This window comes from Oncorhynchus nerka, linkage group LG25, assembly GCF_034236695.1.
Source record: "Oncorhynchus nerka isolate Pitt River linkage group LG25, Oner_Uvic_2.0, whole genome shotgun sequence".
Taxonomy (NCBI): Eukaryota; Metazoa; Chordata; class Actinopteri; order Salmoniformes; family Salmonidae; genus Oncorhynchus; species Oncorhynchus nerka.
In genome coordinates, this window is record NC_088420.1 from 37,488,148 (window position 1) to 37,503,541 (window position 15,394).

The 15,394-nt window shown below is 44.5% G+C and overlaps 1 protein-coding gene across 1 annotated transcript; it reads left to right on the forward strand.

Annotated features, from left to right (window-relative positions):
- The first annotated feature begins 623 nt into the window (after nucleotides 1–623).
- Nucleotides 624–14,671, forward strand: LOC115108920 (proline-rich transmembrane protein 4-like). Its single transcript, XM_029633476.2, has 3 exons — nucleotides 624–846; nucleotides 1,711–2,360; nucleotides 8,618–14,671. Exons 2-3 carry the CDS (start codon nucleotides 1,820–1,822, stop codon nucleotides 10,786–10,788), a joined length of 2,712 nt encoding a protein of 903 aa, XP_029489336.1. The 5' UTR covers nucleotides 624–846; nucleotides 1,711–1,819; the 3' UTR covers nucleotides 10,789–14,671.
- The last annotated feature ends 723 nt before the right edge of the window (nucleotides 14,672–15,394 follow it).

The following is a 15,394-nucleotide window of genomic DNA, read 5'->3' on the forward strand; positions in this document are numbered from 1 at the left end:
TGTACACAGATTAACACGGTACAGTATGTGGATAAGTGTTTATTTTCAAGTATTCACAGAGGAATTAAATGAGGACATGAGCCCGGACTTTACCCCCCAGGGAGATGCAGTGCTATATCTATCAGAGTCTGATGACATCAACATGTTGAGTAGAAGGAAACAGATAACAAGAAATAAAGACAGAGAGAAGTGGGTATGTATACGTATGAGCGAGAACGAGAGATAGATAGATGGTGTGATGACAGAGGGCAGAGGACACACACCCCATAACAATATAAAACACCAGTTGTGCGTGCTAGGCTCACAAGCAAGTTACAAATTCCTTGTGATGTGTGTACCATCATTTGTGACATGCTTTTAATTTGTAGTCACTTTTACACTGACTATTGCTTTTATGTAAATTATCACGGAGAGGGTTGGTTTAAACTCAAGCCGCAAATTACATCCAATACACTGTATTGATCTGATAGTTAATTCTATATGCACAGTGCCATCCTCCAATTAATGATTTATTCTCACTGACGTGTGTGTGTACGACCAGACCGCACGGATAAATAATTTACACAGTGAGGTGTATCCACGGGAACCATGCATTCCCGGCACACATCAGAAAAAGAGAGATACTGACCGAGGGAGGGACGGAGAGAGAGGGGGAGAGTATGTGAGTGATACTGAGAAGAGGAGTGAGCCTATAACTCACACTCTCACACACACAGACCGATGGAGGGATCTATGTAGCAGCAGCGGAGGCAGCAGCAGTGTGGTGTGGGACAGAGGGGATTGTTGTTGTTGCTTGGCTGAGCTGGGACCTGTCCTGTCTGATGGAGAGCAGAAGGATGCAGCATAGTAAGTACTACACATGTGTGTGTATGTGTGGTATTTGTCTGCTGTCTGAACAATAAGAGGGTCTAGAAGACTGAGGCAGGGGTGGGGGACTTGTGAAGAGACAAAGAATAGAGAATGATGGAGAGGGATAGCTTAAAGTGGTTGGTGTTGCTGTGCATATCTATGGTGAGTGCTGTGCTACTTTCTGAGTACATTGGCAGAGATAGGCAGGAAAAAAGGTATGCATGCATACATGGGAGGGTTTGTTTTTTCTAGTGGAGGAGGAGAGGACACTGCTATAGTTTCTTTGTATGCTGACTGCGAGGAAGGCCCTAAACATTTTTTAAGACTCCAGGCACCCAAGTCATAGACTGTTCTCTCTACTACCGCACAGGAAGTGGTACCGATGCACCAAGTCTGGAACCAACAGGACCCTGATCAGCTTCTACCCCCAAGCCATAAGATTTCTAAATAGTTAGTTAAATAGTTAACCAATAGTCACCCGGACTATCTGCATTGACCCTTTTTGCACTAAGTTTTTTGACTCATCACATACACAGCTGCTACTGTTTATTATCTGTCATGTTATGTAGTCCCTTTATTCCTAGTTATATGTACATATCTTCTTCAATTACTTCGTACCTCTACACATCGACTCAGTACTGGTACCCCATGTATATAGCCAAGTTATCGTTACTAATTGGGTATTTATTATTACTTTTATTATTACTTTTCTATTATTTCTCTATTTTCTTTCTCTCTGCACTGTTGGGAAGGGCCCATAAGTAAGCATTTCACTGTTGGTCTACACCTGTTGTTTACGAAGCATGTGACAAATATGTGGTTTTATTTGACTTTGAGGTGTGTGTTGTCTGTGTTCTGCAGGTGAGCCTATTCTTAAGTATGTGGCGTTGAGGTGAAAGAAGTGTTCGTTGGGAATCATGTGACTTCATAGAGAATATTATACTATAGGGTCTCCATCGTGGCTTCTGTGATGTGGACCTCTCTCCTCCTCTCCCTTGCTCCTCTCCTCCATCTTCAAGCCTTTACCTTGGCCCCAGAGGGCGCCACAAAGGCACCATCACACCCACATACAGACACACAGATCGATGACCCAGTACTGGCCTCACACAGCACTGTATGGCCCTCCTGGGCTCCTGTTGTCCCCACCGCTGGAGCCAGAATGGCCGACTCTCTGGACTCGTTTCCAGGGCTGAAAGACCCCACATTGGCACCCGAGGAAACTGAGAAAAAGGACAACAAAGACGAGTTTCGGGGAACTATCAGTGACTACACAGAGACCCAAGGCTTTAATCCACTCACTAGACCTACATCACCAGCCACAGTGAATGCACAGCTAGGGTCTACAACTGACTCGGACCAACACCAACCCAGAGCCCAGGCCACAAACAGAGAGTTGTTAGCTCTGGACTTCTCAGCCACTCACCAGAGAGACATACTGGAGGGAGATATCATGGTGGAAGGGATTGGAGACGAGTTACAGGACTTCACAGAGGAAACAGGAACAGACACAAGTAAGAGTATCCACCACCATCCCTTCACCCCCATGTCACAGTGATATGTCCACTTTTACAACACCCTCAGGGTGTTGGTAAGAATAGTCTCCCCTAGTATTTATAGGATATTTGGCAGAATTGACCTATTTTCGAATTTGTAAAATACTGGTGGTGAATGTACTGATTTACTGTGGCAGTGTGATGAGAGTAACCCCTTATATATTTTCTGTTCATGACATCCTACCTCTGATATCATGAAGCCTCTCCCTCTCTCTCCCCTCTCATTCTCTCCTCTCCTTCTCTCATCTCCATCTCTCCCACTCCATCAATCCTCCCTCAATCTCCCCTTCATCTCTCCCCTCCATCTTCCATCCATCGCTACCACCTCTCACTCTCCTCTTCTTTTCTACTCTGTCACAGACACTTTATTTCTCTCCCTTGCTGTCCTATCTTCTTAAATAGCTACGCTGAGGGAGACTGTTAATGTGTTACTGAGGACAGTAAATGAGATGTGAATGAGAAACACAGTTGACTGGTGGTTTTATTTAGGACATTGTAGAAGCCTCTCCAGCCAGGGAGGGGTAGAGATCATAGGTAGAGGGTAGTAAAAGGTCTAAGAGGGAGGGAGACAGAACTGGGTTAGCTCTGTGTCTCACATCCCTCTCTCACACACACACATACACACACACACACACACACACAAAGAGAAGAGACCAGAGAAGGTCTTGTTGTAGAGCTCAGTAGGCAAATCAAATCAAGTCCAATTTTATTTGTCACATGCACATGGTTAGCAGATGTTAATCAAATCAAATCCAATTTTATTTGTCACATACACATGGTTAGCAGATGTTAATGCGAGTGTAGCGAAATGCTTGTGCTTCTAGTTCCGACAATGCAGTAATAACCAACAAGTAATCTAGCTAACAATTCCAAAACTACTACCTTATAGACACAAGTGTAAGGGGATAAAGAATATGTACATAAAGATATATGAATGGGTGATGGTACAGAGCGGCATAGGCAAGATACAGTAGATGGTATTGAGTGCAGTATATACATATGAGATGAGTATTTAAACAAAGTGGCATAGTTAAAGTGGCTAGTGATACATGTATTACATAAAGATGCAGTAGATGATATAGAGTACAGTATATACATATACATATGAGATGAATAATGTAGGGTATGTAAACATTATATTAGGTAGCATTGTTTAAAGTGGCTAGTGATATATTTTACATCAATTCCCATTATTAAAGTGGCTGGAGTTTAGTCAGTGTGTTGGCAGCAGCCACTCAATGTTAGTGGTGGCTGTTTAACAGTCTGATGGCCTTGAGATAGAAGCTGTTTTTCAGTCTCTCGGTCCCAGCTTTGATGCACCTGTACTGACCTCGCCTTCTGGATGATAGCGGGGTGAACAGGCAGTGGCTCGGGTGGTTGTTGTCCTTGATGATCTTTATGGCCTTCCTGTGACATCGGGTGGTGTAGGTGTCCTGGAGGGCAGGTAGTTTGCCCCCGGTGATGCGTTGTGCAGACCTCTATCCTCTGGAGAGCCGTACGGTTGTGGGCGGAGCAGTTGCCGTACCAGGCGGCGATACAGCCCGACAGGATGCTCTCGATTGTGCATCTGTAGAAGTTTGTGAGTGCTTCTGGTGACAAGCCAAATTTCTTCAGCCTCCTGAGGTTGAAGAGGAGCTGCCGCGCCTTCTTCACGATGCTGACTGTGTGGGTGGACCAATTCAGTTTGTCTGTGATGTGTACGCCGAGGAACTTAAAACTTACTACCCTCTCCACTACTGTTCCATCGATGTGGATAGGGGGGTGTTCGCTCTGCTGTTTCCTGAAGTCCACAATCATCTCCTTAGTTTTGTTGACGCTGAGTGTGAGGTTATTTTCCTGACACCACACTCCAAGGGCCCTCACCTCCTCCCTGTAGGCCGTCTCGTCATTGTTGGTAATCAAGCCTACCACTGTTGTGTCGTCCGCAAACTTGATGATTGAGTTGGAGGCGTGCGTGGCCACGCAGTCGTGGGTGAACAGGGAGTACAGGAGAGGGCTGAGAACGCACCCTTGTGGGGCCCCAGTGTTGAGGATCAGCGGGGTGGAGATGTTGTTACCTACCCTCACCACCTGGGGGCGGCCCGTCAGGAAGTCCAGTACCCAGTTGCACAGGGCGGGGTCGAGACCCTTGATGACGAGTTTGGAGGGTACTATGGTGTTAAATGCTGAGCTGTAGTCGATGAACAGCATTCTCACATAGGTATTCCTCTTGTCCAGATGGGTTAGGGCAGTGTGCAGTGTGGCTGAGATTGCATCGTCTGTGGACCTATTTGGGCGGTAAGCAAATTGGAGTGGGTCTAGGGTGTCAGGTAGGGTGGAGGTGATATGGTCCTTGACTAGTCTCTCAAAGCACTTCATGATGACGGAAGTGAGTGCTACGGGGCGGTAGTCGTTTAGCTCAGTTACCTTAGCTTTCTTGGGAACAGGAACAATGGTGGCCCTCTTGAAGCATGTGGGAACAGCAGACTGGGATAGGGATTGATTGAATATGTCCGTAAACACACCAGCCAGCTGGTCTGCGCATGCTCTGAGGGCGCGGCTGGAGATGCCGTCTGGGCCTGCAGCCTTGCGAGGGTTAACACGTTTAAATGTTTTACTCACCTCGGCTGCAGTGAAGGAGAGTCCGCATGTTTTGGTTGCGAGCCGTGTCAGTGGCATTGTATTGTCCTCAAAGCAGGCAAAAAGGTTATTTAGTCTGCCTGGGAGCAAGACATCCTGGTCCGTGACTGGGCTGGTTTTCTTTTTGTAATCCGTGATTGACTGTAGACCCTGCCACATACCTCTTGTGTCTGAGCCGTTGAATTGCGATTCTACTTTGTCTCTATATTGAGGCTTAGCTTGTTTGATTGCCTTGCGGAGGGAATAGCTACACTGTTTGTATTCGGTCATGTTTCCCGGTCACCTTGCCCTGATTAAAAGCAGTGGTTCGCGCTTTCAGTTTCACGCGAATGCTGCCATCAATCCACGGTTTCTGGTTTGGGAATGTTTTAATCGTTGCTATGGGAACAACATCTTCAACGCACGTTCTAATGAACTCGCTCACCGAATCAGCGTATTCGTCAATGTTGTTGTTTGACGCAATACGAAACATATCCCAGTCCACGTGATGGAAGCAGTCTTGGAGTGTGGAATCAGATTGGTCGGACCAGCGTTGAACAGACCTCAGCGCGGGAGCTTCTTGTTTTAGCTTCTGTCTGTAGGCAGAGAGCAACAAAATGGAGTCATGGTCAGCTTTTCCGAATGGAGAGCGGGGGAGGGCCTTATATGCGTCGCGGAAGTTAGAATAGCAATGATCCAAGGTTTTGCCAGCCCTGGTTGCGCAATCGATATGCTGATACAATTTAGGGAGTCTTGTTTTCAGATTAGCCTTGTTAAAATCCCCAGCTACAATGAATGCAGCCTCAGGATATGTGGATTCCAGTTTGCAAAGAGTCAAATAAAGTTCGTTCAGAGCCATCGATGTGTCTGCTTGGGGGGGAATATATACGGCTGTGATTATAATCGAAGAGAATTCCCTTGGTAGATAATGCGGTCGACATTTGATTGTGAGGAATTCTAAATCAGGTGAACAGAAGGACTTGAGTTCATGTATGTTGTTGTGACCACACCATGTCTCGTGAAGCATAAAACATACGCCCCCGCCCCTCTTCTTACCAGAAAGATGTTTGTTTCTGTCGGCGCGATGCGTGGAGAAGCCAGCTGGCTGCACCGACTCCGATAGCGTCTCTCCAGTGAGCCATGTTTCCGTGAAGCAAAGAACGTTACAGTCTCTGATGTCCCTCTGGAATGCTACCCTTGCTCGGATTTCATCAACCTTGTTGTCAAGAACCTGGACATTGGCGAGAAGTATGCTAGGGAGTGGTGCGCGATGTGCCCGTCTCCGGAGTCTGACCAGAAGACCGCTTCGTTTCCCTCTTTTACGAAGTCATTTTTTTGGGTCGCCGGCTGGGATCCATTCCGTTGTCCTGGGTGAAAGGCAGAACACAGGATCCGCTTCGCGAAAGTCATATTCTTGGTCGTACTGATGGTGAGTTGACGCTGCTCTTATATTCAGTAGTTCTTCTCGACTGTATGAAATGAAACCTAAGATGACCTGGGGTACCAATGTAAGAAATAACACGTAAAAAAAACAAAAAACTGCATAGTTTCCTAGGAACGCGAAGCGAGGCGGCCATCTCTGTCGGCGCCGGAAGTATAGGGCACATAGGGAATGAACTTGTCTACATTATTCAGATGTTATGTAATCATAGGGGACAGACATATAGTATAGAATAAAGTAGCAAGAAAAGTATGTGAACCCTTTGGTAATACCTAGATTTCTGAATAAATTGGCCATAAAATTTGATCTGATCTTCATCTAGGTCACAACTATAGACAAACACAGTCTGCTTAAACTAACAACACACAAACAATTATACATTTTCATGTCTTTATTGAACACACCATGTAAACATTCACAGTGCAGGCTGGAAAAATAATGTGAACCCTTGGTTTTAATAACTGGTTTACCCTCCTTTGGCAGCAATAACCTTAACCAAACGTTTTCTGTAGTTGCGGATCTGACCTGCACAATGATCAGGAGGAATTTTGGACCATTCCACTTTACAAAACTGTTTCAGTTCAGCAATATTCTTGGGATGTCTGGTGTGAACTGCTGTCTCGAGGTCATGCTACAGCATCTCAATCGGGCTGAAGTCAGGACTCTGACTGGGCCACTCCAGAAGGCGTATTTTCTTCAGTTGCATCAGTGTTTTGGGTCATTGTGCTGTTGCATCATCCAACCTCTGTTGAGTTTCAATTGGCGGACAGATAGCCTAACATTCTCCTGCAAAATGTCTTGATAAACTTGGGAAATCCTTTTTTCCATTGATGATAGCAAGCTGCCCAGGCCCTGAGGCAGCTAAGCTGCCCCAAACCATGATGCTCCCTCCACCATACTTTACAGTTGGGATGAGGTTTTGATGTTGGTGTTCTGTGCCTTTTTTTTCTCTACACATAGTGTTGTGTGTTCCTTCCAAACAACTCAACTGTAGTTTCATCTGTCCACAGAATATTTTGCCAGTAGCGCTGTGGAACATCCAGGTGCACCTTTGCAAACTTCAGGTGTGCAGCAATGGTTTTTTTGGACAGCAGTGGCTTCTTCCGGGGTGTCCTCCCATGAACACCATTCTTGTTTAGTGTTTTACATATCTTAGACTCATCAACAGACATGTTAGCATGTTCCAGAGAAGTCTTTAGCTGACACTCTAGGATTCTTCTTAACCTCATTAAGCATTCTGCGCTGTGCTCTTGCAGTCATCTTTGCAGGATGGCCACTCCTAGGGAGAGTAGCAACAGTGCTGAACTTTCTTCATTTATAGACAATTTGTCTTACCGTGGACTGATGAACATCAAGGCTTTTAGAGATAATTTTGTAACCCTTTCGAGCTTTATGCAAGTCAACAATTCTTAATCTTAGGTCTTCTGAGATCTCTTTTGTTCGAGGCATGGTTCACATCAGGCAATACTTCTTGTGAATAGCAAACTCAAATTTTGTGAGTGTTTTTTATAGGCCAGGGCAGCTCTAACCAACATCTCCAATCTTGTCTTATTGGTTGGACTCCAGGTTAGCTGACTCCTGACTTCAATTAGCCTAGGGGTTCACATACTTTTTCCAACCTACACTGTGAATGTGTAAATGATGTATTCAGTATAGACAAGAAAAATACAATAATTTGTGTGTTATTAGCACACTATATTTGTCTATTGTTGTGACTTAGATGAAGATCAGATTAAATTTGATGACCAATTTATGCAGAAATCCAGGTAACTCCAAAGGGTTCACATACTTTTTCTTGCCACTGTAGGTACATGCACCAACAATATTATGTTATTATTGATGTAATGTTAGTTATAAGAGTGTGCTTGTGATTATAAATAGTTCCACAAATGAGAACAGCAATGGGGTCAATACTACCTCATCTGAACACAGTCTCTCTCTCCCTCTCTTGCTCTCTGTCCCTCCCTCCCACCCTTTCTCTCTCTCTCCCCGGGCTCACTCTCTCTCTGACCCAGTTAGAGATCCCCAGTTACAAGAATGTACTTTTATAATGGATTAGCTCTCGCTCTCTCTCTCTCTCTCTCTCCCTCTCCCTGATATTTCACCCAATGAAATTCCAGGGGCAAGTGGTTGATTTGGGCATCAGTTTCAGGAATCTTTGTTTCTGTTTTTGCAGGTGTGTTTCCAGAGGAGGGGTGGCCAAAGTCGGCCACCAATGAGTCGGCTCTCGTCGACTGCAGCCTTGACACCAGAACCACACCTTGCAACACAACTGATCAATCCTGGAGCCCCTTTTACCCCGATGACATCATCTCCAATCAATCCCAGCGCCCCTTTCTGTCTCTAACCCCTCCTCTCTTTGTACCTCTGTATTCTGATTGGAACTCAGCTCTGGCCACCTGGGGCTTTGCCTGGGAGGCCCACATCTACGGTCTGGGATCTGTGTTCACTGCATTAGGTCTGATATCTGTACTCTGCCTGTTAGGTTTGCCCCTGCGCTGCCCCCCAGGAAGCCCCTACTTTACCCTGCTGCACCTGTTCCTCCTGGCCATCGGAGGCACTAGAGCATTCTCTCTCCTGTATGATGCTTATAGTCACCAGGACCACCTGCCTGCTCTGGGCTTTCTCCTCCTCTCTGAACTACCCTTCCCCTGCCTCACCTCTGCCTTCTCCGTCTGCTTCCTCCTCCTCTCCCTCCGCTCTCGCATGCACCTCTCCCTTCATTTTTCCCTCTCTCTCTCCCTCCCTCTCTCCACCCTGCCCAGGCCTTGTCTCTTGTTCTTCCTCTCCCTGATGCACTTCGGGGCCTTCCTGGGCTCCATAGCTCTATTCCATGTCTTCCCCAGCCTCCCTGTCCTCCTCCTGTTCCCCCAGGGAATGTTCATCCTCCTCTGCCTCCTCCTCCCCTGCTCCTTCCTCCTCTTCTACTGCCATGTACGACAAGACGCCAAACACATCCAACGGCTGAGTGACGGCGAGGGAGAGGTAACAGGTTCACCAGTTATGGTGGGGCGGCTGTCCCGGTGCCCATTCGCTGAGGCTGAGGAGTGGAGAAGGGCAGCAAGGGCTGGAGTGGGAGGGGCTCTGTGCCTGTTAGGGTGTGGGGGGCTTCAGCTGTATGGGATGCTACATGCATTAGGGCTCGGAGGGGTGAGTGCTGGGGCAGGGTTCCAGCCCTGGCCTTGGTGGGCATACCACCTGGGCTGCAGGCTCTGTGAGGTGGGGGTGTGTCTGTCCCTGTCAATCATCGGCACTCAGCCCCTCCTCTTCTGTTGCTCCAACTCTAACTCCTCCTCCCGGACTAAACTCAACACCAACACCTGTCAGGGGTCCTGGGCGCGGCTGCCCTGTGCCTCCCCGGCAGGAGGGCCTATCCACCCACTTCCCCTCTCTCCCATCCTCCCCCCTCACTACCCCTGGTCCCTTGGGCAGAAAGAGAAGCAGGTGGTGTGTGATGTCATCAGGAAGCGCCAGTCCGAAGCCCTCCCCCTCTACACACTAATGGAACCCTCTTCAAATGGACTGAACCTGCATCCTAACCCTAACCCCAACCCCCACCCTGGCCAGACCAAAACCTCCAGACACCCCAACCTCCCTGATCCTCCAAGCCCACCAGGGAGACTTCAAGCTGGGGTTGAGTCCCAGGGCTCCTCCCAGGGTAGTCTATGTCTGGACACTGACTCCACAGTGGACCTCCACCCCCCCTCTCCCATTGACCTGTCCCGCAGCATAGACCAGGCCCTGTACAGCGAGACTCTGTTCCCTCACAGCCTTTTCAGCCCCTCCAGGCTGTTCCACGCCTCTTCCAGCCTCTCCTTGAACTCCCCTGGCTCCCACCACAGCCAGAGTGCCTCATGGCCTGGAAACAGCTCAGCTGACAGTCCCCTCTACCGGACCTCTTCCTGTGGAGATGTGGATATGTCTCCTACACGGCCTCCCCAGCCGGGATGCATTCTCCCAGGCCACAGCGATCCCTGCTGTCCGCCTGAGTGCTGGTGGAGAGGTAGTAACTCCAGCTATCTGTGCCAGGAGTCCCTGAGTGGGTCTTCCCAGGGTCTGTTCTCCAGCTCAGGGACAGGAGGGGCATGGTCACACCCCCACACCACCAGAGGGCAGCCTTCCCAGAGCAGCCTGCCCAGGACACTCCCCCACCTTACCTATCACAGACGTTACCGCACCCTCAGCTCGGCCTCTCAGGACAGTCGGGGAGAGGGGCGGCTGGAGGGCAGAGAAGACCTGAGTGAAAGCAGGTTGCTAGAACGGGATACGGCCGTACAAGCGGAATTCGTCAACGTGTGCCGACAGATCGATGCTCTTAGCGTGTGCAGTGACACTATTGACCTGTAGGCAGATGTTACAGGGTTTGAACCATGCGTCATCTATGTGCCACAAGGAAGTAAGGATATGACATGTATAATGCACAGAGATTTTATATTGACCTTTAGTGAGAGCTAAGGACTTAACTAATACGCTACACTTAGTGTTTGAGTGATGTTAGCATTCAGATCAAGCAGCTTTTTCACTGCTACAACAGAAGTGCACAGAGGTAGAACTAACTATCAGTTGCCGTTTTATGGGGATTCTACACATAGAAAATAGACTTATAGATAGTTATGTTTGATTAGTTATAAGCTGTATATAACTGTACAGTTAGTTCCAAAATGTGCTAAATGAACAATGAACTTACTGAAACAACCAAAGTAGAACTGATTTGAAGAACTTTGAATACGAAATGTCAGTGTAGTGTTGATGATAACCATACCAATATGCAAGATCACATTATGCTTTAGTGCCATCTACTGAGGGAGAGGGAACATAAAGTGTAACTCATACATTATAACTGTTTTTTAATAAACCGTTTATAAAGAATTTACAACGGGTGTCCTACCACCAAGCAATACAACCGTACCTGTTTATGTTACAACAGCAGTATAAACCAGGAGTTATACTAGTGTTCAAGTGTCAAATGCAGCCATGGAACCCGATACCAAAAGCAAAGATCTCACTCAACGTTTTTAATTTAATTGAAAAACAGCTCAACCTGGGATATTTGAAACCCTTTCTCTACAATGTGTAACGCGGTGTCATACGGTGTATATATCATTGAAGACTGTGTAAAATATAGAGTATACTAAACGTAAGGACACCTGCTCTTTCCATGACAGACTGACCAGGTGAATCCAGGTTAAAGTTATGATCCCTTATTGATGTAACTTGTTAAATCCACTTCAGTCAGTGTTGATGAATGGGAGGAGACAGGTTAAAGAAGGATTTTTAAGCCTTGAGAAAATTGAGACATGGATATGTGCCATTCAGAGGGTGAATGGCAAAATATAAGTACCTTTGAACGGGGTACTGTAGTAGGTGCCAGGCGCACCAATTTGTGTCAAGAACTCTAACCTTGTTGGATTTTTCATGCTCAACAGTTTCCTGTGTGTGTCAAGAACGTTCCATCACCCTGTGGAATGCTTTCGACACCTTATAGAGTCCATGCCCTGACAAATTAAGGAATTTCTGAGGGCAAAAGTGGAGGGTGTAACTCAATATTAGGAAGGTGTTCCTAATGTTTGGTATACTCAGTAAATGTTTTATTGTAAATACAATGTACATGGAAAAGAGTTCTACTGGTATGTCATGCATCGTAGACGAGGTATGACAAACAAATTGTTTATAATGTTTGAAAAAATTATTATTTCTAGTAATACGAACACACAGTTGCAGACAAATATTGGCACCCTTGAATTTTTCTTAAATATTTCCCGATTTCTTCTAAAATAAGAATAACTTGTCTCCACACCTTTTTATTGGATTTTCAACATTGCAGAACCACATGAGTTAACTTAAGTTTACAATTTGAATGGAGAAAATAATGACAAATGCCACAGGTTTTTGGTTTTGGAACCCGTGTGCAAGGCATTTTTTATTAGATTTTTTTATTTAACCAGGCAAGTCAGTTAAGAACAAATTCTCATTTACAATGACGGCCTACCAGGGAACAGCGGGTTAACTGCCTTGTTCAGGTACAAAACAGCTCGGGGATTCAATCTAGTAACCTTTCGGTTACTGGCCCAACTCTAACCACTAGGCTACTTGCGGCACATCACGAAATAAGATTATCAGGTGTTTTGGATCCAATGTTCAACCCAGTGTCTCCGTTGAAGGTTGTGGGTCTCCCAGCAGCGACCCCAACACACATTCAAAAAAGACCCAGGTTCAAGAACAGATGCTGTTCTGGAGTGGGCAGCATAGTCCAGATCTGAATCCCATCCATAAGCTATGGCAAGAGCTGAAAACAGCTGTTGGTGGAAGGCACCCCTTAAAACATAGAACAATTTAAGCAATTTGCTGCTGAAAAGAGAGCCACATTGCCAGTAGAAAAGGTGCAGCAAACTCATTGATGACTACAAGTGCTTATCTGCAGTTATCTTGGCAAAAGGCTGTGCAACCAAGTAATAGCTCCGGGATGGCAATCATTTTGTTCATGACGTTTGTCTTTATTTTCTCAATTAAAATTGTGAACTTATGTTTACAAAAATAAAATAGGTTCTGTAATGAGGAAAATCCAATACGTTTTTTTTCAATTTCAACTTATTTGACAATAAATAGTAATTCTTTAACATTTTACTGCAGTGGGCTAAATCAGGGTCACACATGGTGATTATTGGTAGGCTTAAACAAATCCACTTTGAAACAAAAGTATATACCACACACACATGGTTATGGGTTTGAAAAATAAAGAAGACGCCTGTTTACCATGTCAGATAGAGTTGAAATGTATTCAATTTTGAGTTTGCATCCCAATACTACACTTTATATGCATCACAGAAGACTGAAATATAACAAAACTGTTTGACACAATCAGATTTTCGTTGTTGAAAAATCGCAAAAACATTCCACCCATGAGGGCGCTTTGGTTATTGACTGCAGGAAAGGGCTACGAAAGGTACCAATATATTTGGCCGCAACTGTACAATAAATTCAGTATGGTTGACACTCTAGTTGGACCTTTATGGACTCTGACTGTATACATTGTCATGATCTATAGGCCCTATCACAGAGAGTTGTTTCAGTTGAACTACTTGTTTGCTCTGTAGTCAGCAGCAATAGTTTACACATGAATGAAATCTCAGTCCATCTAGCCACAACTCTGTAGTGTAAGCCTTGAGTGTGGTTTGTTGCTATTAAAACAGCTTTTCACAACTTTGGATGAGACAAATGGAGAGAGGAGGAAATGAGTGAAATAATGAGGAAAGAAAGGGTAGGAAGGGAGTGTGTGAGAAAAACAAAGATCACATTGCCCTCTGCTGGTGTGGAAAAAGGATAATATCACTATGTCAGGAATGACATGGGCAGCAGCTGATGTAATGATATCATGTATCCTACTCAACATACCGTTTTGGGAGTGTAACCACAACATAGCAGATACTGTACATACACCAAATAAGGAGAATAGTAGATATTATATTCAAGTTAACTTCTTTATTCTGGTTCATGCAATAGCATGGTACAGCATTAAGGAATTAAAGTCTGAGGTTGAAATCAACAGAGGTGTAAAATACAAAGCATGATCAAAGAGTTAGCCAGCTAACTTCAGAAAGTTATTTCAGAACATTTAGTTACATGTTTTACAAATTGACATGGTATAATTGACTCAAAAAACAACAAAAAAACATATCTAAAAAGTTTAGTTCTTAATGAACAAGAAATTCAGCCATTTTTCTGGCTTTGATCCTGATTTGTAGTATATCCTCTGGAGAAAACAAAAACAACTTTTGTGCAACTTTCATCACCTAATGTTCACTTCACACAAAGATTAAACACAACAAACTGGGAGAAGTTCTGTCATTGCAGGTGGGTCACTCATTTAACTGACAGCTATACTGTTATAAACTAGCTGCACGTCTTCTACAGGAAGGAAATTAAATCATCTGTGTCATCAGTAAAACTATTCATCAGTAAAAAACACATTTCTTCACTCACTGCCACAGGGTATTAGCAGTACATTCACCCTGGTAAACAAGATATTTAAAGGTTGGTTTCCCAAACAGATTCTCCATTGAGCATACTTTTTAGTCCAGGACTAGGCTTAACCCGTGTCTGGGCAACCAGACCTCAGTATCATATATGACTAGGTATACAGTATTATATTGTGGCCAACATGTACAGTCCATTCGGAAAGTATTCAGACCATTTGACTTTTTCCAAATATTGTTATGTTACAACCTTAATCTAAAATGTATTACATTCATTTTTTCCCCTCAAATCTACACAAAACACCCCATAATGACAGTGAAAATAGGTCTTTAGAAATTTTGCAAATGTATTTTTTTAAATAAAGAGAAATGCCTTATTTTTATAAGTATTTAAACCCTTTGCTATGAGATTCCAAATTGAGCGCAGGTGCATCCTATTTCTATTGATCATCCTTGAGATGTTTCTACAACTTGGGAGTCCACCTGTGGTAAATTCAATTGATTGCAGTGGTGTAAAGTACTTAAGTAGTACTTTTAAAGATTTTTACTTAAGTAGTTTTTTTGGATAGCTGTACTTTACTATTTATATTTTTGACAACTTTTACTCCACTACATTCATAAAGAAAATGTTATTTTTACTCCATACATTTTCCCTGACACCCAAAATAACCCCATACATTTTGTATTTTTAGCAGGACAGGAAAAGGGTCTAATTCACGCACTTATCAAGAGACCATCGCTGGTCATCCCTACTGCCTCTGCTCACTAAACACAAATGCTTTATTTGTAAGAAATATATAAGAAATGTTTAATGATTTATACTTTTGATACTTAAGTACATTTCAAACCAAATACTTTTAGACTTTTACTCATGTAGTATTCTACTGGGTGACTTTCACTTGAGTCATTTTCTTTTAAAAAGGTATCTTTAAATTTGACTCAAGTATGAAAGTTGGGTACTTTTTCCACCACTGATTGGA

Excerpts from the sequence above, each read along its gene's own strand:
- LOC115108920 (XM_029633476.2), top strand. The coding sequence starts at position 1,820 with ATGTGGACCTCTCTCCTCCTCTCCCTTGCTCCTCTCCTCCATCTTCAA. Across the intron at positions 2,361-8,617 it reads GGAAACAGGAACAGACACAA|GTGTGTTTCCAGAGGAGGGG; the intron begins GTAAGAGTATCC and ends CTGTTTTTGCAG.